The sequence below is a fragment of the Uranotaenia lowii genome, chromosome 3, assembly GCF_029784155.1.
Source record: "Uranotaenia lowii strain MFRU-FL chromosome 3, ASM2978415v1, whole genome shotgun sequence".
NCBI lineage: Eukaryota > Metazoa > Arthropoda > Insecta > Diptera > Culicidae > Uranotaenia > Uranotaenia lowii.
The window spans coordinates 96214197-96240298 of record NC_073693.1 but is presented as its reverse complement, the minus strand read 5'-3'; the positions used below and the strand labels follow the sequence as shown (position 1 = coordinate 96240298).

Sequence of the window (26102 nt, the reverse complement as noted above, 5' to 3'; positions counted from 1 at the left end):
CTTCATTTTCAACTGAAGGGTTGATTGAACAATTCCGCTGTATTGTTTAGAATTTGAAAAAAAATCGCGATTTGAAATGTGAAATTTTGATGAGGAAAAAAATTTAAGTTTTGTGTTTTAGAATACAAAAACTCTGGATTGAAAAACATAGTCAAACTTACCAAGAAAATTTAAAAATTTTAATACCTTGACTTTAAAATTCGGTAAATTTATTTATAAATTTAAAAAAAATACTATAAAATTCATAAAATTCAGTAAATTCATTTCAAAATAAAAACAAAATATGAAAATGAAAAAGAAAAGTTTTTTTTAACATTTCAGAAGATTTTTTTTCAATTAACACGCCTTACCATTAAAATAACATATTTATATAATTTAATTGATCAATCAAAGGAACAGCATTTTGGTGCTTATTTTTTAATAGTTGATTTGGTAGATTTCAGCGTCTTGAACTGGAATCTTTTGTCAAATTTTAACTATCACATTAAGTTTTGATTATTTGGAATTTTAAAATGTGTCAGTTTTAGGTGAAATCAATCATTGATAACTGATTAACTATCAAACTTATATTTGAGAAGAAATCTGATTCTGATTTCGTTATTATTCAATTAAGGAATAATATTTTGATGATGATGATGATGATGCATGATCTAAAAAAGCAAAATTCAACAGTTTATAAAAATTTGGAAAAATATTATTACAAGTATTTTTGACATTACTTTACTGCAGAAAGTTAAAAAAAACTTAATTTCACTCGCAAATTTTTTGGAACCTGTAAAACGATTAGGTTTATGCTTTAAAAAGAATCTGAATTTCATTTTGGTTTTAAATTTCTTTAAAAAATCGTTAGGTTAGAAAATGTAAACAAATAGAAAACTCTTATAATTTTTTTCGCAGAACTCAAAATTATTTGAAGTCTTGGGAAAGTTGATAATTGATTGAAATTTTTTTTAAAAATGTTTTGTTTTTGTTTTCAAGTTTTGTCAACTTTGAAAAAAAATAATTTAAACCTATTTTGAAAAGTTATTTGAATAACAAACGCTGATAGAAAAATTAATATTTAGATTCAGGGCACCCAAATTAATAAAAAAAAAATACGTTTTAAATTCATTGCTGATCGGAAAATGTAAATTTTGTGACCTTGTGTAATTAATCCAAACCTTTTCAAATTTGATGTTGAGTATTAAGAAAAACAATCAACACAAAATAAAATTGAAATTGAAATGGGTTTCTTGAAGAATATTTCATATCAGCATAACATTTTCAATGACATATATGATCTTTTTTAATCAAAATTTCTTGTGATAGGGAAGAGGGTTAGATTTAAGATTTTTTTGCTAATTCTGTTGACCATCGTGAGAGGTCAACGCCTGTTACATAGTTTTCAACTTTTTAATGTATAAAATAAGTATTCGATGAATTGATTTTGAAGTTAAAATTATTCGTTTTAAACTAGGTTCTTTTTTAGTTACACTTCTTAATAAAAACCCATTATAAAGACGATGTAGGGTTTTTGTATGTCTAATTTAGAATTTCAATACAAAAGATGAATTGAATTGCAATTCAAAATTTACAATTAAGAAATAATTTAATTCATGAACGTCATAAAGTGTCGTAAGATGAAATATCTCAAGCCTAGGGTGATTTAACAGTAAATTCCAAATTTCTGACTTGCCTGTTAACACTTATTTTTCAACACCTTCCGTTCGCACGGCCTTGAGCTGAATATTGTGTGCAAATCATATTTCAGTTACATTACGAGATTTCCAAAACTATAAATTTTGTAAAATCGGTTAGGAAACAAGAGTGATTTAATGGTTTGACACTCCAGGGTCTGTAACGGGTATAAATTTCACAAACGGATGAGGGTTAACTGACCCAAATTTTGCATGTGAACATGCCGCTGAATCCCGAAATGAAGTTAAAAAAATCTTAGTAGAACAGTTTTTGAGTAATGCCCTCCAATCATGAAATTTAGCTAAGAGGAACAAGTACTTGGACATAAATCCAAAAATGTTGGCCCACGTAGTATAAATTAGAAATTTAAATTTTTTTCTCATATATAAATATATGAGAAATTTGCTATCGTTCATCTAAACTTTGCTTTTGTGTAAAATTAACAGTATTGTAGATATTTGTGATTTATGATGAAAAACGTATTTTTCAGAACAAAATCAATTTTTTAGACGATTTTGAACTAGCTTTTGAGATTTCAATTTTTTTGTCTCTGAACCTTGAATGATAGCCAAAAATTAAAAAAAAAAGATTGAAAACTGTTGAAGACATGACTGTTTTACTGTAACAATATCGCTTGTTTCTAAACAATTTTGAAGAACCATAGTGCACAGTAAAGTGACTAATCTCAGGATAGGAAGAAGAAATCATTATAAATCTTACGCGCTGAAGGCTTAAAATGATCAATGGCTTTTCAAAAGGTCAAATGCCAAGATCTGCCTACAGGAAATAGTAACATAGAGCCTTCAGTGCGAATGGGATTTTCAAAACTTATAAACCACCATAAATACAAAAAAAATTGATTTAAAAGCTTTCTTCCATTCTTTGTTTCATTAAGGATCCAGATTTGGTCTAAATTTTCTAGTTTCGAAGATATAGTTTCAAGAAAATTTAATTAAAACAAAAACTATCTACTATCACAAAGGGCGTTTCAAAGTTTCTGATGTTCAAGATTTAAGATTATTTAACCTGATCGACAATTGTTTCTTACCAACGGCACTATGGATATCATCAAGCACTTAAGCAATAGCGATAGTTGTTTTAAAACCTGACTGATATTTGCTGAGAAGGTTGAAGGTATTTAAAAAAAATTAATTTTTAATTTTTAGCATACGTTTGAACACCTGTGAAGGAACAAATATAGTACTGATTCCACGTAGGTTTGAAAGATCTTTGCTATAATTTTTTTTTCTTTAAAGGCATGGTTTTAGTAACTTTCCAACCCTCCAATTGTAGTTGAATCTATTATATTTAAATTTGAATCAATCAGATATTTTTGGTTGGATCTATTATTAAATGTATGAACTTACCGAAATTTCTTAGTTCATTTTTTTTTTATTTATATTTGAATGTCTAAAATCATCCATACAATTTATAGTTGAGTCAATCATACTATAATAGTTGAATCTTTTATATTTATAGTTGATTGCAAAAGTTCAATCAGCAGTTTGTAGTTGAATCTATTATATTTATGGTGGAGTGTGAAAAAATCAACTACACTTTGATGATTGATACACCAACCTGAGATAATTGAAACCCTACTCTGCACTGAATAATTTTTTTCCTACTTTACGTTTTAATGCCACTGTTTTATCTCTCTTCCAACAGGTGGAACTTCAACGATTTTTTTCATTCGTTTATGATGATTTTTCGCATTTTATGCGGAGAATGGATCGAGCCACTGTGGGACTGCATGCGAGCAGAAGAAGAGGTGTGTTCAATGGCATAACCAACAGGGTGTGTCGAATTGCAACATTTTCCGAATCCTAAAAAGCCTGTGCTCTGTTTGGGACGTTATGATTTGTTTCTCGCTACTCTTACGGCTTTGTCGTTTTCGACAAGCCGAACAAATTTTTGTGTTTTCCATACAAAATTTCAAATCAAAATCTCATTTTCAAAAATTGGTAAAAATTCTGTCGTTCGTTTTGACCAAAAAAGAAGGCAGTCTTTGAAATTCGAAAAAAGTTGCAATTCGACACACCCTAATAACCAATCAAACTATGGGCCTTTATCAATCCAGAGTTTTCCATTTTTCCAGCAAGGAGCTTCTTCGTGTTTCGCCATTTTTCTGCCGGCGCTAGTGATGGGAAACTTTATGGTTCTCAACTTGTTCTTGGCCTTGTTACTCAATAGTTTTAATTCGGAGGAGTTGAAGTCGAAAAAGGAGGTACGTTAAAGGCCATGCCATCTGTCATCTATCGACCTTTTCATCACACCACCACAATGATCGATCACCTCACCTCATCACTCTCTCTCGTTACACCACATCATTCCACCATTTGAACAACCTTTCGAGATAATAATACTAGATGTGTAGAGTGTGTGTTTTGTGTGGCCACGAATAAAAAAAATCTCTCTATGAATAACAAGTAACCACCTATATGCATTTCCATCATCCTAAAACACACTGTCATTTCCGAATAGATTGTGTTCGATGTTAAAGAAGAAAAAACAAAATAGCAACCGTTTCACTACTGTCGATAAGCAAATTGAAAAAGAAAACTCATGAATGTGCATTAAATTTCGAAACAAAAAAAAACGTAAATCTGTCCTAAACCGTGCTTGGTTAAAAAACCACCCCGGTATGGTAGCAAATGCACGATGTCTTTCGATTACTTTTTTTTCACTACTCTCTTTCTGATGATTGTATGCAAAAGTGACTTCCTCGTCCTGTCTGTCTGCCATGTGTTGTACCTAGATGTAAACGTGATTGTAAGCTCGTGTGAAAATAAAAGCAAATGGTAAATCTCATCAAACTTCGCAGATTGAATACCATAAATAAAATGTGAACCTTTTTTCGGGATTCTTTCAATTTCCGACTAACTTTAGAAACTCTGATGTTAAAATGAATAAAAAATAACCTCGTTTTCTAGTCGTCAAAAATGTGCTTTAAGTGTTTGTATTATTTTGATAGTCGTTGTCGTTAGATTGCGCTATTTTTATTTCAAAATTTCTGTTGCATGTCAATTGGTTTCAATCAAGAGTTAAGAAAAATATTTTTAATTTAAAATCTTAAACTGAAATAACGTAAATTTTTCGAACAAATCTAAATTTCGAATAAATTAAATTTTTTGTTTTGTTTCTTAGACAAAATGATGAGCTTGTTTCTTCTGATTTTCATTTTATTTTTTAAAAGGTGTAACTTACTGGCACGAGGACTACGTATAGAAAGCATTTCAAAACCATATGAATAATAGAAGTCAAACATCTATATACAAAACATGATAACTGTAGAATCGCAAGTAAAATACCTAAGTTTACAAATACAACGTTGGAATGCTAATTGAGTTCGCTACAGATCTCATTTAACACATTTTTTGCCCTGTGTCTGTATCCTGTAACATTATTCAGGATAGTTTCGACTTTAATTTCCCTTTTAAAACTGACAATTCTGGATTCAGAACTGTTCAGAGTCTCTCATATTTGTACAAATAAAAAAATGTTTTGATTGCCAAGGTTGATATCCAGGAACATTAATTTATTAGTTCGAATGTCCTGGAAGTGGATTTCCTGAGTTATAAATTTATATAAAAAAATGGCTGCAAAGGTGAGTCTGCTGGTGAGCTCTATACAAGCACAACAACATACTACTCATAAAATCCAGCGTTACGGAATGCCACCTTTTATTTCAACGTATGGTCCCAATCGTACTCAAAAAAATTCTTCGCATAATTTTCGTTTGATTTGTGGCGCAGAAGTTATTACCAACTCACAGCTCAACCGATGGAAAATTTCGTATTCCATCGGTAGTTTTCCTCTGAATAGAATACCCTAATTTCATGGGGCCTCCACAGAAATAAATGTCCTCCATTTTTTGTTAACACATTTTTAATAACTGTAAACTCTCAGCTATAAGTATTATAAATTTATTAAATATTTGATCTCACAACATAACTTAATGAATATAATTCCTTCAAATAACTCGTTTCATGGAAACAATCTCTCGGACATCTCACATTCGCCAGATCACGCTCCACTCGTCTCGTTTCTACCGCTTCGTAGCAAACACCTGTCTTGCATGACAGTAATCTGGCATTCTCTCAACATGTCCTGTCCAGCGTATTCGTCCAGCCTTCGCAACCTTCTGGATACCGGGTTCACCGTAGAGTCGCACGAGCTCGTGGTTCATCCGTCGCCTCTACCACTCCGTTCTTCTGCACGCCGCCAAAGATGGTTCTTAACACTCGTCGCTCGAATATTCCGAATGTACGCTGGTGCTCCTCTAGTAATATCTATGTCTCGTACCCGTAGAGTACAACTAGTCTAATGAGCGTTTTGAACAGTTTACACTTCGTGCAAGGGCTAAGTTCTCTCGACCGCAATTTGAGAGATGAATGACATCCAGATGTTAAAATCCTAAAGACCAAATAATAAATTTTTCTACCGCAATTGCTTGTGGAGTCCATAGCATGGCACGACTTCTACTGATCATTGTTATCATTTTGAGCAGTCTTCGACTATCTCCAGCTCGTCGCCGTCGATCTTAACCTTGTTATTACTGGAATAGTGGGCTCGGTCGGTCTCGGATCCGCAAGCCAGCATATACCTCGTCTTGGGATGATCTGCCGACTGTTTCAATGTCGTCGAAAAGTAGATAAGTTTACTGCATATGTAGAAAATCGTGCCCTGCATTTCGCCCATCGCTCGTCGAATAACATCTTGTAACGCTACATTGAACATCATGCAGGATAGACCATCGCTCGACAATTTCGTCCCATCCATCGTCGCCTTGATCAGTCTGGCCAGCTTCACGGAAAAGCCGTTCTCGTTTAAGATTTTACGACATTTTTGGAGAATCTGCCGTAGAGTGAAGATCTGGCCCGTCGTAAACCACCCCTCCATGAAGTCGGCCTGGTGACTTCCCGCGAATCTGTGGCCTATGGCGTTAGACGGCGGAGTAGGATTCGAATCAACACTTTGTAGGTGGCATTGAGGACAGTGATCGCTCTGTAGCTCTTACAGTTCAAGTCCAAGTCTCACACTCTCAGCTATAATATATACTATGGTTATCCACAATGCGTGCGTTGCTATTGTTCGACATAATAGATCGCTTCGGAAAATCGCGGCCAAGTCGAACAACTCAGTGATCCGCTGCAGCAGGAAGAGGCTCTTGGCGAGCGTGACCTCGTCCATTTTGCGGTATGGAGCGGAAGCCTTAAGCAAGCAGTGTAGTCTGCAGAAGCTCTGCAGCGCGCGGCGGCTGATGAACCTGTGGGTTATCACCGCATACCGAATAGTGTCCTCGATAGCTGCTGATGTTGTGGCGGGGGTCATGCCCATCTCGGTCTTGTTAAAGGAAAATAACTTCTGCTACGAGCACGACACATGTCCTTTGTACGGAAACATGCAAGAGAGACCTCGATGTCCAACAGGCAGTACCAGTGGGACAGTTTGGAACGCGGTCGGTGGACCCATTGCTTGATCTCTGATGTCGGATTTTGGATGGATCGGGAACATGCAGAGGTGGATTTCTGCATGACGCAGTTCTTGACTGGTCACCGATGCTTCATGCAGTACCACCATCGGTTTAGACATGTGGCCTCGCTATTCTGCCCAACCTGCGATGACACGGTTGAGACACCAGAGCACGTAGTGTTCAACTGTCTGAGGTTCGAAGGGGTACGCATTAACATGCTTGCCGCCTGTGGACCCGACACGACAGCCGACAACATCGTGCGGAGGATGAGTGAAGATGCCAATACTTGGCGCGTGATCAGCGATGGGTTCACCCGGATCATGACTGCCCAGCAGCATACAAAGCATACAAAGTTAAGATTTTTACTTCTGCGCATGCCGAGCTGCTTGGTAGGTCGTGTACCTCCATGTACCGTTACCGTCGTGGAGTATCCGAGTAGAACGCGCGACTGCGACGGAGGCTGCGGGGATAAGACATGACCTTCTCCGCAGTCGAACTCGTGAAGGGAAGAGTATTCACGCCGCGAAATAGTCTCCGGTAGACGGGTTTCACGTTACCGTTGGATGAGCCATTCGAGCCGGGTAGGATGATATCACCGTCGGGATCCATCTGAGTCGTAAGCGTAAAAGGCACGTACGTATGCTGTGACAGATGCGAGTCTAGGATAAGCTGCTCTCGATACAGCACATCTCGGGCAAAAACCCTAGGGTTGCCAGCCAAAAGAAGGAGGAGGACCGGACCACGGTTGGAGTAGAATACCCTTTCGGCGGAGTGCATACAAAGATAGAATACTTTACCTTCTGAGTATGCCGAGCGTAGGTACGTCGTGAACGCTGTTTAGGATACCTCCACCGCCGCGGAGTATCCGTAGAAAGCACTCCCTACGACGAAAGTTGTGGGGACTTGACCTTCTTCGCAGTCGAACTCGAAGGAAGAAGAGTATTCACGCTGCGTTATAATCTCGGACTTCAGGTCGTAGGCGGGTGAGTCACACGAGTCGGTGTACTTAGGATGAAGTCTTCGCTGGAAATCATCCGAGTAGTTCCGTAGAGCCCCGGACGTGTGCTGTGACAGGCGCGAGTCTAGGATATGCTGCTCTCGATTCGGTACACGAACGGGCAAAGACCTCAAGTCGTTAGAGAAGAAGTCATTGGTCTCTAGCAGTGGTCTTGAACAGTGACAAAGCGCACGATAGTAGTAGTAACCAAGCGAGCCTCGAGTTACGAGTAAAGGGAAGACCTCGAGTCGTCAAAGCAGAGGTCCTAGTCTTGAATCGTAACAAGAGGCTGAGTATATATGCTGGAGTTTTGACTTGAAATCGAGTGAGCCAATGAGCGCAGAAGCGGTCCAGAAGGGGTACAGCCTTCGTTGCAGGTCCGGATGGGAATTATGGCCAGAAGCCCCTGGTGGACTTTATGGCGTAGGGGTACAAAGTAACTAGATTTGACCTATTGCACCCATGGACTCAAAGTAGCATACTGGGGAGACGCGGTGGCTCGCCGTGCTCAACTGATAAAAAAGACCACATTTCTGTATCTCATCTTATTTGTTTATTATCTTGATATCATCTGACAAAGGTGGGTGTCTGAATGAATAAAACTTATATCTAGGTTCACATAAATCGTTTGCTAGTTTCTTAATCGTTCACTCATGCTATGCTCAATCCGTTGTTTGAATGTTGCAATGGACACATTAAAATCGAATAGGGTATAATAACGAAGGAAGCATATTTTTGCGGAACGAAGGAGGTAGTTACTGCCATAGCGCGTACTTCTTGGTTCCAATGAGAGCCAGTCTCGATTACGAAGGGTTCGTTCCGGAGCATAAATGTTACAACGGGAAAGCAAAGCACATCGTTGTGGATAAGGCGGTAGATTTAACGGGTTTTCCCAAGGTAATTCACGGAGAGCATACCGCACAAATCACCGTTGAATTGCTTCGAAACGCGCAACCCACAAAGCCTCAAACGGCCACCATACCAGATTCGCAGATTCCAATATTGATCGAACCAGGCAGCAATATAAAGCTCGCAGGCAGACGGGATCAGTGAATTCTGTACCCAGGCGTATAATAAACCCAAGCATCCTGTTGGCCTTCTCGAGTACCACAGAGTAATGGGGCTTGAAAGTCATATGACGGTCCAATAAAACTCCAAGATCCTTTATCTGATTCACACGTTGCAGTGACTCACCCAGTATGCTGTATTCATATATGGATGGATGTTTCCTCCGACCGAATGTAATAACACAACACTAAGCAACGCTTAAAACCAGTAAATTATCAGCACACCAGTTCACCACCATGTCCAGGAAGTCTTGTAACTCGTAACAATCAGCTAAACTGTTTATGACCAAAAATATTTTTAAGGTCGTCAGCATACAGGAGAACACCACAGCCAATTAGAAGCAAATTAATGTCATTACAGAACATTGTAAACAACAGAGGGCCCAAATTGCTGCCTTGCGGAACCCCAGACTGTGGAATAAAATCAGGAGATTCTGCAGAACCAATTCTAACAGCTAAACGGCGATTCGTAAGATAACTTTTTATCCAAGCACATAGTCGTTTGGAACATCCCAAACGTTGCAATTTTTTCAGGAGAATATCGTGATTCACTGAATCGAATGCAGCCAAAATATCAATATAAATTGCATCAATTTGCTTTCCACAATCCATTTGTGATATGCAATATGATGTAAAAACTGTCAAACTCGTGGTTACCGAACGTTTAGGGAAAATCCGTGCTGATTTTCGGAGATCAAGTTCCGACAAGCTGAGAAAATAACATCGTTTACGATCCTCTCTAATACCTTCGTACAGGCAGCTAGTGATGTGACACCACGGTAGTTGAGAATATTTTGCTTATCACCTCTTTTATAAACTGGGTTCATAAACGATCTTTTTCAGAGGTCGGGGATTTCTTGCTTTTCTAGGGACCGGTTAAAGTTGTGAGTAAGTGGTTTCACTAAAATAGTACGACACTTCTTAAGAACGCACGCTGGAATTCCATCCTGTCTGGGTGATGTAGTATACTTCAGTTTACCGATGGCTTCAAGAACCATTTCCTCGCTTATAGAAAAAACATCCAGATTCAGCACATCTATGGGCAACCGTGTGACTGCTGCGAAAATTTGATCAGCAGTTGGCGATAGATCAGAGAAAACACTGGAGAAGTGCATCGCGAAGAGGTTACATTTTTCGGCATGAGCCGTGGCAATTTTGTCATTTAGTTGGAGTACCGCAGGCAGACCGGATTCCTTCCGTTTTGAGTTGACGAATTTCCAGAACTTTTTCGGATTCCGGTGAAGCTCCCTTTGCGTACGAGCAACATAACGTCGATAGCAAAAACGGTTGTAACTGCGATATCTTCTTGTAGCAGCGTTCAATTTCATTTTAGTGAAAGAGCACCTGGAGCTAGTGAACTTCCTAAGTACTTTTTCGCAGTACTGGTGGAAATAACCTGAACAATATCCTTTTCTGGCAGCTTCCGATCACCGAGATGTTTGTACTGATCCTTACCAGTGTGGTCGAAGCCATCACTGCCATTTTGTAAAGGGCATGTCACTGCCCGATAAGTGAGCCTCTTTTTCCATGTCAATAGTCGTCTTCGTATAATACGTATACTGAGGAAAAAATTCTAATGCCCTTTAAATATTTAGGCTTCCGACACACTTATCTGTATCGACTGCTTGCTGCCATGCCTTTTGGAGAAAAAAACGGTTATATTTCGCGCATTCAAACAAGGAACTTAACGAGGATGTAACGAATTACAGAGGGGTAACTTCGCCATGCGCAGGATCAAAACTCCTAGTAATTCAAATATCGAAGAACTTAATGTACAAAGCAAAGCCCAACATATCGGTTGATCAGCATGGGTTTGCCTGGGAAGAACTATTAGTACAAATCTGATGCACTTTTCATTTCTTTCTCTGAAATGCATTGAAAAAGGTTATCGAATCGACACCGATTTGAAAGCAGCCATCGATCGCGTCAACCACAAGATTTCGCTAGCTAAGCTAACTAAAGTGGATGGAATCGTACCAAACCGATAGAAGAATATCGGTAAAAATCGGGTCTCAAGAATCAAAGGAATTTCGAAACAACTCTGGTGTCCCACAAGGTAGCAACTTTGGTCCGCTTCTTATCTTCATTTTCTTCAACGATATCCTTGCCGAGAGTGCCTGCTGGCATATACTGATGACCTTAAAATTTATAGCTAGATGAATTCGAGCGCCGACTGTCAAGTCTTACTACGTTACATCGACAAATTAAGCAAATGGTTTCGCTTGAACTGGCTAGCCTCAATATTCCAACATACGATATCATCTCCTTCAGCCACAAAACTAATACCATCAGCTGGCCGTACAACATATCTGGGCCACTTGCCGAATGCTGCACGCTTTTCAAGGATTTAGCTGTCATTCTGGACGAAAATCAAACAATTTCGAGAACACTATTCGATTATTATTGCGGAAGCCAATAGAAACTTCGGTTTCACCACGATGATTTCCAAGCAATTTCGAGTCCCGTACTGCTTACAATCCCTCTACTATTCGTTTGTCCGTTCTTTTCTGGGATCTGCCTCGGTTGTTTGGAGCAAAAATTCCAGGTTTTGGTCTAATAGAATCGAAGCCGCCCAAAGCTGATTTATGAAATACGTCTTAAGATTTTTGTCATGGAACAACCCGTACGAGCTTCCCGAGAAATGCCAATTGCTCGGCAGGGAAACCCTTCAGGAACGCCGTATTTGTGGAGAAAATTCTTGTGTAACTGATGATGATGTAGTTTTGAAATCTTATTGGAAAGAGGAAACGCCCATTACAGAGACTAATTTTTAGCTTCTGAAACACAAATTTAAAATGCTTATTTCGAAGGTGTTATCTCTTTGAAATTTCCAGCCAAATAGGGAACAAATCTTCCCTATCTTCAGTGTGTGTACACGTCATACTAATGGAACCTACATATTAAAGCTAGTATGGTTGAAGGAGCGCCTTCCTTAAGGTGTCTATTATGACCTTTTTCCCCTAAACTTATGTCATTAGGGTAATTATAAGTTTTTATTGTTATTTAGCCGATGATTGGTTATCTGGGTATCTTCTCTGTTTTTTTTAACAATTTCTTCTTTTTTCGAAATTTTAAGAAAATATATGGTTGGCCTAAATAATCAGTAGGACCTTGACCTCAATCATCAGAACTTACATTTAACTTAATTTATAAAAGATCTCACATGCTAAAAATATTTAATGATTCATAAATTTCTTATATAAGCAAAATGTAAATTGAAACATCAACTTGGGTCATCACAAAGCACTTCACCCAAAATATATAAATATTAACCCTTGTGAAACAATCATGTAGAATAGTACGAAATCCATAAACGAAGTGAATTGTATTTAAAAATCGTATATATGTTTTCCTCTTCTCTTTAATCGGCCACCGACCAAAAAACTGAATCTGAAACACGAAAATTTCGGCACACCAAAAACTACTACCAAATTATACCTGTATCGTTCAATCTGCGGCACAATTTCCACCTGTACGCACCAACTCTGTCTGTGTGGGGTTTATCCAATGAATGCCTCGATCTTTCTCTCTGTTGATAATGATGATGCCACGACACAACAACACCAAACACTGAACCTCAATCAACCAATCAATGTATGAAACATGTGAAAATGTTTTGGAAAATCTCACCACCGATTGTCGCCCGAACCTGTTTGTCGATCATCACCTGTACACGTAAAAATCACAATGAACCCCGGCATCTCGATTTGTACCCTCTGACAACTTTGACACTGACACCATCCGCAAATTCTAATCTTTGGAACCGACAAAAATCAATCTGAACCAATTTTCCTACCATGGCAAAAATTTCTCAAAATAAAACTCCAAATCCTCGTGTCCGTGTCTAGAGTTTCGACAAGGTAATTTTTCCGAACGAGTGAACGCTCTCAATTATCTTCAGCTTTCCTTTTTTGTCTTACTATTACTTTTACTGTATAATTCACTTCACCTTTTAACGTTTGAAAATATTTAAGTATATATATATACAAACCACTTGTAAAAGTCCACTATAGGACTGTTCGAAGTTTTTAGATCACTTTGCTAGGTTAATCGAAGCCAACACCCTCACGCCAGTCGAAATGCTAAGAGCTGCAGCTGCCTCGTTGAGTTCCAAACTCTTAAGAACACCGTTTCGTTATGTGTTAACTTTTTTAGTTTTAGATTAGTCCAGATAGTTGTATCGTTGTCTGTATAGATCATAGTTCGCCTTTTGTATTGCTACTGCTACGCTGAGAACGTTCTTGTGTACAAATATCCGCAACTTTTAAGATATATCTACTACTTCTACCAGCGCGAAAAAATAGCTTCCTCTATTGTTTCGACACTAACCTTGCACTAATTCGCCCGTCTGTCCATTCCACTGACCATTCCGATTGCAGGAAGTCGGTGAGGATTCCAAGCTGGCGCGCAGTTTCGAACGAATACGGTCAATTGTGCGCAAAAAGCGGAACGCCTACAAAGAGAAGAGCGACAATGAAAACAATAGTCGGTTGGAGCGGCTGGTGAACGAAATCGTCATCAAGCAGCGAGAGGAAAAGAAACTCTACACAACGACGACGATGATGGTGCCAAAGGATGGTGCTACCGTAGTGATGCCGGCGGTGACGGACTTTCGACCGATCGGCGAGGGTGCCATCTACAGCCAGAGCTATCAGGTAGGAAGGTTGATTTGTATCAGTTTGCTATGATTTAGGAACATTTTTCTTTGCAGCAATCGCTATCGCAACACCGCTTGCCGACGGCTGAGCTTTGCTACGAGATTCCGCTGAAGGATCGACCACTGCGGACCATCTCCGGTAGTCAGGAAACGATATCGCAGATGGACGATCGGCAGCTACCGGATGATAACCAGTCGCCTCCAATGACGGAGGTGGAGCGAAAGATACTCCAGCAAATGTCTTCCGGTTTCGGTACCCAGCAGAGTAAGGACGAACCGACCGAGTCGCTCGAGCTGCGTTCCCTGAACCCCAATCCGATCAACTCTTCCGAGATCGATCCGAACGACCAGTCGATCCACATATCCGATTCGCAGCCATACGACGAAGCGTACCTCCAATACCAGAAGTCGCTGCTGAATCGGTCGCCCAGTTATCGTAAATCGCTCGACAAAACGTCATCGCGAACTTCCAGTGCGCAGTCGTTGGCTGTCTCGCTGACCAAGTGCCATTCACCGCTGGTGCAGGAGGTGCTGAACGCCGGTTCGACCTACCTGCGCAATAGCAATATTTCGCTCATACAAACAACGCCAACACCGGTACCTAGACGTGAAGATAATCATTTTTTAGTAGCCGATAGGAAAAGTAGCTTAGACAAGTCGATAACAGCATCTCCATCACAACCGGCTTCCCAGCCGATCAGCCAACAACGTTCGCCAAGTACCAGCAGTAGCATGCGCAAGGCGGTGCTGGCCGCCAATCGTCTTTCCGACCACTCACTCAATACCCTGTCGATAGATCAGGACGAGCTGATCAACCAGATGAACCTGAAGGACGAGCTGCTCAACTGCGAGCAAAAGGAGCTGTTTCAGTTTCTCAGCGATGATTTTGACAATAGCAATAACTACTTCAGCGATACGGTTGGCTACAGCAGTGCCGTAGTGGAGGCCGATACGGAGAGTTTGTTGCTGAACAGTACGCACTCTGGTAAGAAAGAGGACATCATCTATTCACCCGATCGGAAGATTTCCAATGGTAGCCTAAAGTCTAATCTAAGTAGCATATCCAATTCAATCTTTCAAGCACTAGAAAGTCGACGGGGTGGAAGTATATGCAGTTCCATCGACAAACCGCGGCCAACGATAGCGGTAGACAATGGTAGTTTACGATCGCGAAGGGGCAGCGACGACAAAGAACCTCTAGTAAAAACGTCTGAATTCGATGAAATTATTCACAGCTTCGATACGGAGTTAAAAAGTTTAAAATCGCTGTCGTTGGGCCGAAGTCAATCCCAGACCGATCCCAAAGGATCCCCAGAGCGGGAACGACGAAACTCCGATACATGCCCCACAAAAGTGATTCTCGATGAGGTGGTTCATCTTCGAAGGCCTAAATCGAGCACCGTTTGTAAATATAGAGGTAGCAGTAAGGATAACAATAACACTCATGGCAATAATACTAGTGATAACGATAATAACGACAGTAATACGTGTAACAATAATCCTAGAATAAGTACCGGTAACGATAGTAATAGCAGTAATACTGATAGCAATACTCAGCGCAGCGAAGCATCGAAGCGACGCAGCCTAGAGAAACAACGTAACATTACCGACGAAGAGTTCAACATGGGACTGGAGATAAAGAAACTCTGTGATCAACTGCAAGCTCCATTTGCAACCGTGCATCAAGATCCTTCCCTTTCGCACAGCGCACCACCCTCTCTTAGTCCTCACGCGGGACTCAACAACATTAACACTCTACCGATCGTGTTCCGACGAAAAAATGACTTCCACAGTAGCTTCGACCGGATCAAGCGACTCAGTTTGATCGAACGCGTCGAAGAAGGTAACGAAGACGAAAAAGGCACCGTAGTGCAGCAGCAACCGATCAAAGTATCCAGTGAGATTCTTCCTCGGAAACAGCTGTCAAAGGATTGCCTCGAAACCCTGTCGCTCAAGAGCTGCTACAGTATGGACCACTGCGAGAAACCAATCAGCGAGACGAACCGACAAATCGGCATTAGCATCCAAGAGTTTCAACGCAACATTGCTCAAGAGAATACTGCCGAAGGACTGAAGCCACCGGGCAAGAAGACCGTCACCTATGGAGACGCTTCGCGACAAAACAGCTCGGCACAACCGACGCCCAAGCGGACGCCCTATAAATCCTACGAATCCGACGCTCCACGTAAGACAGTTGCCTTATAGAAATTGCCACCGTTTTTCTCATCACATTCTAATGAAACCTTCCCCACTCAATTTCAGTGAATCTTGCCGGAAAGCCATGGCATTGTCTAGTTTCTTACGTAGACGACATCACCGTCGGTGGTCGTCGCAATTCGCAAGGATTCTACGACGATCCAATGGCCTTTCCCAGCTTTGGTCGTCGGAAAGCACCGAAAATACCGCAAGACTGTTTCCCCCAAAAGTGCTACGAAAAGTAAGTACCCTACCAACAACAATAAACCCCCGGTTTGGATGTTTCTGTGTTTGTGTACGAGTGTGTGGTTGTTTGTGCATAAATGTACCCCAAGCATAAATTTAAAAAATGTTTCACCAAGTGATTAAATAATAAAAAAAAAGAGGTAAACGTGCACCCAAACACACCCACCACCGTTAAAATGAATGAGTTAAACCAAAGTTAAATCCATTCACAGCATCCACACCACGGAAAATTCGGTCCATTCAGCACACCAACCCAAAATTCACTCACCGAAGCACATGAAAATGCTCCAAATCTCACCTACCTAGTTAAAAAAAAATAATTAAAAAATCTCATCATGGTAGTGAAACGATGATGAACCTAAAATCAATTGACCCCGAAAGCTTTCTGTTTTTTGGTTCGCTCTTATCTCCCCTCTTATCAATGTGTTTTTAAGTTTGTTTCCCTTAAAAAATTTCCAAACCTATCACTTATACTTGTTCTATATGTCTTAAAGAAAATGTTTCTCGTCTAGCTGTGAAACTTCCGTTACGTCTTTTTCACGTTTATCCATGTTCTACAATAACTGGTTCTATAGGTTTAGCGTTTCTACTATAGTTTTTCACTCACACGCGGAAGTCAATGTCAATGATTTGTTCGAGATTTAGAGAATGTTCATGACTAGTGAGCCTTTGGAATAGGTACAACATAGCGCTGTTGGCGAGTTTTACGAGGGTTTATTAATTAAAATAAATGTATAAACAACTACAAAAGGTTGCAAATGTTATGTTTATGTTCCTTTTGAATGAAGCTTCATTTTATTTTTTAACTGCACGCTATTTGCAACCTTTTGGAGAGCTTGCTAAAATAATAAGTAGAAACTTCTATATGTTGCTTATAACAAGATCTGTTTGTTTTCGAGACCTACCTAGTTCTTGAATCAATGCTAGTACTCGCTATTAGTTTTAACTGCCAATTGATTAAATTTAAGCCACTTTAACCTAATGAAAAAAATCTATTTGAATTGTTCAGAATTCCGAGTAACAAAACGAACAAAAAGTTTGAGCAAACTTCTTCTCTCATGCTGTAAAAAAAAACAATAGAATACCAAAAGCTTTGAATTAATTTTGTTTTTTTAATCCCTTTTCACAGTGTTTTTTTTATTAATTTAAGGCATGCAATTATTAAATTCTATTAAATTATAAATCGCTAGGGCAGCCTAAAAATGCTTTTCAATCTTCTTATTATTTTTTGCCGTGACCACATTGATTTGATTTTATTCGATTATAGTAGCTCACAAATGACCCTTGCAGTATGACCAGTGCTTGCACGTTTTTGCCTGAAATATATTTGTGTTTGTTTTTTAACCCAGTTCAATTCAAATTGCACAAATTAATCTATAAATCTCGCGATAGCTTTCATTACGTCGTATGAAACAAAATGTAAACGAACAGTTTTATTACGAAAAAATGCAAAAACAAACATTAACTAGTCGCAACTTCTTTCCATTTAAAATATTTTTAGCCTGGACTACATATTCTATATAATGTGAAACACAAATGTTAAAGTTGTTTTGACAACTTTTGCTGCAGTTTAGCCCGATTTCTTAAGATGTTTCATACGATGTAATGAAAGCTCACGCGAAAAATGATATTTTCGTTCTACTAGGCACATTTTAAATGAGAAAATTAATGTTGACGATTTACATTAAACTTTAAGCGTACCTCTGTAGAAACTCTAAATTCAAAGTAAACATTATTTATTAAGATGAGAGAAAATAAGCTGAAGAATTTCGGCGATTTGATTCTTGTTCTCGTAAGGAACATTGTTTAGTGACCCTGTTTCGAATCCCATGGCGACCGTAAAAAATTGAAGTAACAGACGGCTATAGAAGTATTGAATAAGAAGCAGCCGTGTCATCTAAATAAGGGTACCAAGTAACAATTTAAATTTTATTCCAACCTTAACAGTTCGCCTAAGACTGTTTCCTAAAGCTAATTTATAAGCCGAAGCGCATTCTACGCTATTAGCACAACTACTTTAAAGTTAACATATGGCCAAAAAGTAACGTTTTTAAAGCTAATTCTATACACTATAATAAAACATCCAACAGAATAGTTTTATTCGACCTTATAGACATAGCCTTAAGAAACCTTTCAGAGCTCTCTTAAGACTATCTCTTTTAAAACTACTTCAAGGAATCTGATAGGAATTTTACTGTGGGAGCTGTGAAATTGGATATATACTCTACTGTGGGAGCTTTCTTCTCCCTTTTTTTCTCGTGTTATCACTTACTCTCCCAAGCATTTGGTGATTGGTGAAGATTGCATTTAAATTATTTTAAAAATATTTTCATTCTCATTTTTAATATGTCTTAGCATGAAACTTCCTGCCACTTCAGATTTTTGGTGAAATACATATATACGAAATAGCATCAAAACATATGTGCACCTCAAAGAAAGTCAAGGTTGACATAATTTTAAGAATTCTTTTAATTAAAAAATAATAATTTAAGTAACATTTAAATTTGCCCAAATGATGCAATTTTTGTTTTGCATTGAAATCCATTACTTTTACAACAAATAGTACCGCAAACATTGTCAAATTTGTTAAAAATTTTTAGTTTTTAGTATTAAAATATTATTTCCAGCAAGATGACGTCAGTAAATTCGATTCAATTTCACAATCAACATGGCGTTCAGTAGGTTAATGTTGAATATCTTAAGGCAGTTGTAAAACAGTTTTAAAATTGTTTTTTGCCGGTTTGAAAAATGTTGTAATAAAACAATTTCAACAAACAGTTATAAAATGGTTTTAAGAGACCTTGAATACACGCTCATGATGGATTTTTCCATTTTTGAGTAAGATAAGTTTGTCGCAATAAATGAGAACATTTGTTTCCTTTTGACTATGATTAGAGGATGGTCAATTACTTTTAAATAACAATAAGGTATTGACAGTGCTTCCGCTAATTGAAGACCGTTAACTCCCATATATTTGTATCAATCTCTCGAATTAATAGTGACAGAATTAACTTTTTGTCATTAATCAATTTAAGGTGACATTGGGCATCATTCTGATTGCTTAATTGGATAAGTTGGAGGAATGTATACTCGTGTTAGAGAAAAGAATTATTTATTGTAATTTTTCTCTCTTTTGGCCCTTTTTTCGCAACAGAAGATAACAGTAAAAGGTGTTAAACAATATAAAACTATTTTTAACATCCCTTCATCAACTTTTTTTTTCAAATAGTTGAGATATGTACTTTTCACAATACAGTTTTGAGGAGATTTTACAGATCAGTTCATATAAAAATAATATAAAATAACCACTGTAGCCTTCGTTTTAAGTAAAAATAGAAATTGTATATATGTTTATGTTTGACAATGCTCCAGCAAGTTTGAAAAAGGGGAGAACAGTTTGAAGATAATGTAAAATAATGCAAAAAAAACAACAAACTGAAATGTATTGCACAAAAGATTGTTTGCAACGAAGTTGCAAATTCGCATTGAGAGACAGTGATGGATAAATAAAAGTACTTTATTCGGCGTACTTGTAAATTAATTGTCTTATACATTTATTCTTATCGGTTCTAAAAAACTGATTCGAATGCGGATACAACAAAGTTGTTTTTAATTTTCAGATGAATTTGGCTATGTTAATTTATATCATTTTAATAGCCCGTTATTCTCAATTTTGAGTGATAATCCTTTCAAAACAGGCTATGCTATCTCAAAAAGAGGTAAAAAAGTTTAAGCGTGTATACGTTCTTCTCGATTGTCAAATCATCCGTCACTTAGTTTTATCATGGTACCAAAGCTCTAATAAAAACAGGAAAGTATGTTTTTTATTGAATCTTTAAGCCAAGTCCACACTAGGCAACATGAACTGCGATTCTTGTTATGAGACGAAATTTGTTGTCTGTTGTTGTTGTTGGAAACCTGAGACGGTCTCAGTGTCTCCCGAAGAAAATGGAAGACGCTGAGACCGTCTCAAGACGAACCGTCTCCTAGTGTGTACAACTTTTTTACAACACTCTCAAAATATTCAAGTTTCAGCAAAACATTCAGAGCTCTTTTAAAACACACGATAAATGAAGTATATCCTATGTTACAATAAAACCGTTTGAAAACATGGATGCCATCGAAAAGTCTTCATAAAACAATACTAAAATTCAAAAAAGCCAATTGGCTTGATCTGTGTTACTTGGGGGTGTTTTCTAGATTTCGTATAAAGTACCTATTCACTCAATTTTCATGAAAACCGAGAATAAGTTTTGGGAGACACTAGTCAAAAAACGTCTTTCAATTACACACACTGCCGGCCAAAAGTTTGAGATCACCCTCTCAAAAACATAATAATTTTTATCGGTCATATTTCGGCCATCTTATTTCATATTGGAACTCTTTCGATCTCATTCAAGAGATCTTGAGCAAAACCATCTTCGTATGTATTTGACAAAATTTTAATATTGAGTTTATATGACTTAAATTTAACATAAAGTTGGGACATTTTTCAAAAACCGAACTTTTAATTCAAATCCGATCATCTCAGGGTGAGGTGGACCATATTTTGAAATTCGATATGATGTATGATTTTATGGAATATAATGATTGTTACATCAAATTTTAATCGCATTTTTGTAAACCAAGCATACTTTGGCAAAAACTCATTTGTTCATTTGTTTTTGCTAAACGTCGAAAATTTCGCTTTTCTAAATACACTTTCTGATATCCTTATATTTAGGTAAAACGCCTTCTAGTAGGCAACGAAATTCAATTTCTTGGCTAATGTTGCGGCAAATATGGCGGCAGATGATTTTTCGAATTAAATTCTGGTGCACCTTTTACACTTAAAAAAGACAAATTTTGATATAAAGGGTGATACGGTCAAAATTTGGTCAAGGGAAAACGCGTGTAAATCGGTGAAATCGTTTATTTAAGAAATCAAATTAAATTTCTTTTTCAAGTTTAATTAGTATAAAATTCAGGTATAATATTCAGTTAGGCTTCCGCTTTTCCAAATCGGAATTGCCGGGCCTTACGCTTAACCCCTGCCATCAGATTTTGTACAGCCACCTTGTCCACCTTCTTCGCCGCAGAATGCCAGTTTGCCTTGAACTGCTGCTCGTCCTCAGCAGTTTTTTTGGTCTTCTTTAGGTTCCGCTTGGTAATAGCCCAGTATTTCCTAATTGGGCGGAGCTCTGGCGTGTTGGGAGGGTTCTTGTCCTTGGGAATCACCTGCACGTTGTTGGCGGCGTACCACTCCATGGCCTTTTTACCGTAATGGCAAGATGCCAAATCCGGCCGAAACAGTACGGAACAACCGTGTTGCTTCAGGAAAGGCAGCAGACGTTTATTCAAACATTTCTTGGTTGATAGTCCCGGAAGCTATGAAAATGCTGCTTTTCAAGCCACAGGTACAGATAGCTTGTCAAACCAGATATTTCTTCGCGAACTTTGACAGTTTTATGTGCTTGAAAAAATACTACCTTCCCCCTTCCTTTTGCCGTATAAAACTCCTGTCCCGGAAGTTGCTTGTAGTCGGCTTTGACGCAGGTTTCGTCGTCCATTACCACGCAGTCAAACTTCGTCAGCATTGTCGTGTACAGCCTCCGGGATCGCGCTTTGGCCGTCGTATTTTGTTTATCATCGCGATTTGGAGTCACTACCTTCTTGTAAGTCGATAGTTCGGTTTGTTTTTTGGCTCGATGCACGGTTGTAGACGATACACCCAGCTCATTTGCAGGCATCTTGGAGAGAGAGGTTAGGGTTTCGCTTGAAACTACCGGCAACTCTCTTTGTCGTCTCAGCGGCTTCCGGTTTTTGATTTCCCCCCGATCCAGACTTCCTGGCTGTCGACAAACGTTCCCCAAACACTTTAATTACATTTTTAACGGTTGATTTGGCAACTTTTAGCGATTTTGCCAGCTTTGCGTGCGAGTAGCTCTGATTTTCGCGATGCGCGAGCAAAATTTTGATACGCTGCTCTTCTTCCTTGGACGGCATTTTGACAACTGAAGAGTGAATTCCAAAATCAAAATAGGAGAAACATTCTACACACACACACACACCTTCAAAATGAGGGGTGTTCAGGTTTTTTAAGTGCAAAATTGTAAGAAATACGTCAAGTTGACCACCCTTTAAGACAGTTTTAATTAAAAATCCTGTCTAATTCGAAGCGCTTTTTTATTAAAAGATTTCTTCATATGTTTTGAAGATTCAATAATATAATTATATTATATTATAATAATATTATATTATATAAATAGGTAGTTCTAGAAAACAAAGTTTCGTTTTCTATTGCATTAGCTCGATTTGGTCGCCGAAGGTTAACTTTTGATGGATTGCAGTTTTAATCACTGTCACTAAGCCATCCACCCTTGATTTAGTGCTGGCTGAACAAATATATTTCGGAGCAACTGAACTGGAACATTCAAAAAGTTCATTTCCACTGCATATAAAGATAGTGCAAAGGTCTTAATCCAGTACAGGTGAATATTCGTTTACATTTACTTAACTTCTTGTCACGATGGCAATGTTCTACTGCGTTTTAATTCTATTTCTGTCGTTGCATTCGCCGTCTTTGGGAAATGGAAATTTGCTTCAGGAGGATTTGAAATCGACTCTGGATGATTCCCGGATTGTCAACGGTGTTCCGGCGCAGCCTAATCAATTCCCCTACCAGGTGGTCATGATAATCTACATGGCCAATGGAGCTGCGTTGTGTGGAGGAAGCATCCTGAGCAATCAGTGGATTTTGACGGCTGGACATTGCGTTGAAGATGCTCGCCGATTTTTAATCATCCTTGGGACTACCAAATTATTCGACAGATCAGATCCTTCGCGAGTGGAAATCAACGCTACCGAATTCATTCGTCACGAGAAATACAACGGCAATACGATTGTCAATGACATTGCCGTCATTAAGCTGCCATCCCCAATAACTTTCACGGATTCTATTCAACCGGTTCCTATTCAACGGAAATCTACAATAATTGCTGGCAAAAAGGCCATTGTAAGTGGATTTGGCATCACCAAGGATAACGGAAATGTTTCGGAAGTTTTGAATTACGCTACGATGAAAGTTCTGCTAAACGCGGAATGTTCTCTTTTCTACCCGACCTTAGTGAAAGCAACGAATGTTTGCGCCAAAGGTTATTTACTTGAATCAGCTTGTCACGGAGATTCCGGCGGTCCGCTGGTTCTGGAATCAACCAAGGAGCAAATAGGACTGGTGAGCTTCGGACATGGTTTGGGGTGCGAGAAGGGGCTGCCGGTGGTGTACACCTTGATTTCGGCCTATTCCAGTTGGATCAAGCAGAAAACAGGCGTTTAGTAGGGGAGGAGCGGGCTATATGCCTATACTATAGCGCCTATTAAGCAGAACACTGATTTAATCAAATATCACATCGAATATGTATCTGTACAAAAACTATTTACACGTGTGCAGGCATCTGTTTTCTATACATTGGAGTAATTTTTATGTTAAAATTTTCTTCTGTTTCCTAGAAAACGATTTTATTATAAGTGTTGTCTAAAATCACAAACCTCAAACCATGCGGACTAAATGCGCCTATTTATGTTTTGAACAAAATTTCTGTTTTTGGGCAATATTTTCGAATAACTTCATTGAAATTGCTAGAAAGTAATAATTTCCGTACGACAAAGCTGAAGTTTTATAAAAATCTATTTAAATTATAATTTTATGAAATAAAACAAAAGTTAGGGCTGCCATTCTATGGAGGTAGTTCATCCATGAGAAAAACTTTATCAAATCTGTTTTTAGATCTTCAGTTCTCTCTTAAGATGTTATTCAGAGCTTAAATTTGAAGGTTCAATGATAAAAATCATTTATTTATTCTATTTAACCTGTTATTTTAGGATGGAGGCGTTTTCCAAACATGATGGGGGCATACAAAAACACTGTATTATTCCACTATATAATCATTATTAAACCTCCACAAAAACTGAAATATGTTAAATTTCTTAAGTTCATTTGAGTAAGAAACAAAAACCATCCTAGATTTTGTTTTAAGCTTCTTTACGTATAATTTTTAAAAGTCGAAATATTACATCAAAATGTATCAAAACCTTGTAAGATTTTTTAAATTTTTTTGAGTTTTTAAATTCAAAAATTTTTTTCTTGCTTTATGATCTTTTTTTTTTTTGTTTTAATTGGTAACAGGTGGTAAATCCCGGTTTACGGATTCTATTCCAAGGCACGGCGAGCCACCGCGTCCCCCCAGTTCGCTACTCTGGGTCCATGGGTACAATGGGAAGACTCATGATATACTCCGTGTATACCCCCTACTCCCTAAACTCCACCTGGGGCCACAGACCTGGTTCCCACCTCGAACTGTTTAGTACACTATACTTCAATAGTGGGAGGTCTATTCGCGCTAGTGCGCTGCAAGGCAATACTCATTAACGAGACCACTTTCAGCAAAACCTCTCATCCTTACGACGCCTGAGCTCTCTTCTAACGACTTGAGAACCGACATCTCCTCGCAATGACTCGAGATTCCCACACAAACCTCTCCTCTTCGCGACTTGAGGCCTGATCTCTCCTCTAACGACTTGAGATCCGACCCCTCCTCGCATCGACTCGAGGTTTACCTCTCCTCTGCACGATTCAAGGCCCGATCTCTCCTCTAACGACTTGAAATCTGACCTCACCTCGTAATGACTCGAGGTGACCACTTGCACCCCTCCTCTTGTTGGTAAGGGGCCTGGTCACTCCTCTTACGACTCGGGACCCGACCCCTTATCATAAAGACTCGGGGTTGACCACACAAACCTCTCCGCCTGAAGGTTTGAGGCATTACCTCTCCTCTAACGACTCGAAGCCCGACCTCTTATCTTCAGGATTCGAAGTTTGCCACCTTGCCCGTCGTGTGCCAGATCGAGAGCAGCTTATCCTAGACTTGTGCCTGTCACGGCACACGCGCGGGGCTTAACGCAATGGCTCACCCGGCGTCGAGAGCCACTCTACCCGTGGATATTCCCCGAACGTGGAATAACCCTTTCCCAACGATTTCCACTGCGAAGAAGGTCATGTCTTATCCCCACAGCTTCTGTCGTTGAGAACCACTCCACTCGGATACTCCCCGAAGGTGGAGCATCCTACGCACGAACGCGGCGCACCCACGGCATCCGCTACGCAGAAGGTATTGTCTTATCTTTGTAACTTCAAACCGCGGGGTCGGACGCACTCTACTCGACAGCCCCCCGTCGATGGGGTCAGTCTACTCCGACCGTTGTCCGGTCTTCTTTATCCCCCTTGGCTGGCAACCCTAGGATTTTTGGCCCGCGGATTTTCCTGCCCGTTGTGTGCCAGATCGAGAGCAGCTTATCCTAGACTCGCGCCTGTCACGGCACACATTCGGGACTTGGAACGCTACGACTCGGATGTTTCCCGACGGTGACAACATCCTACACCAACTCGAGAGGCTCGCCCGGCAACGAGAGCCTCTCTACCCGTGGGTATCCCCCGACAGTGGTTAACCCTCTTCCCTTGAGATCCGCTACGAAGAAGGTAAAGTCTTATCCCCGCAGTTTCTCTCTTAGGAAGCGACACTACTCGGATACCCCCCGACGTTCGGGTATCCTACACACGTTCGCGGCGCACCCCTGACCTCCGCTACGCAGAAGATAATGCCTTATCTTTGTAGCTTCGATCAAGGGATCGGACGCACACTACTCAGATGCTCCCCGTCGATGGAGTCATCCTACACCGTTCGCGGACTGCCGTTGGTTCCAACTCCTCTGCAGGGCAGTCATGATCCGGGTGAACCCATCGCTGACCGCATG

The 26102-nt window shown here is 39.3% G+C and overlaps 1 protein-coding gene across 1 annotated transcript in view; it reads left to right on the top strand.

The window, feature by feature from the left end:
• The window catches only part of LOC129757613 (sodium channel protein 60E-like), a 909603-nt gene that overhangs the window by 867974 nt on the left and 15527 nt on the right, over positions 1 to 26102 (top strand). Inside the window, exons 19-23 of the mRNA XM_055754888.1 lie at positions 3343 to 3445; positions 3773 to 3901; positions 13594 to 13869; positions 13926 to 16056; positions 16134 to 16308. Coding sequence (XP_055610863.1) covers positions 3343 to 3445; positions 3773 to 3901; positions 13594 to 13869; positions 13926 to 16056; positions 16134 to 16308 — 2814 coding nt within the window. The remainder of the gene's footprint in view (positions 1 to 3342; positions 3446 to 3772; positions 3902 to 13593; positions 13870 to 13925; positions 16057 to 16133; positions 16309 to 26102) is intronic.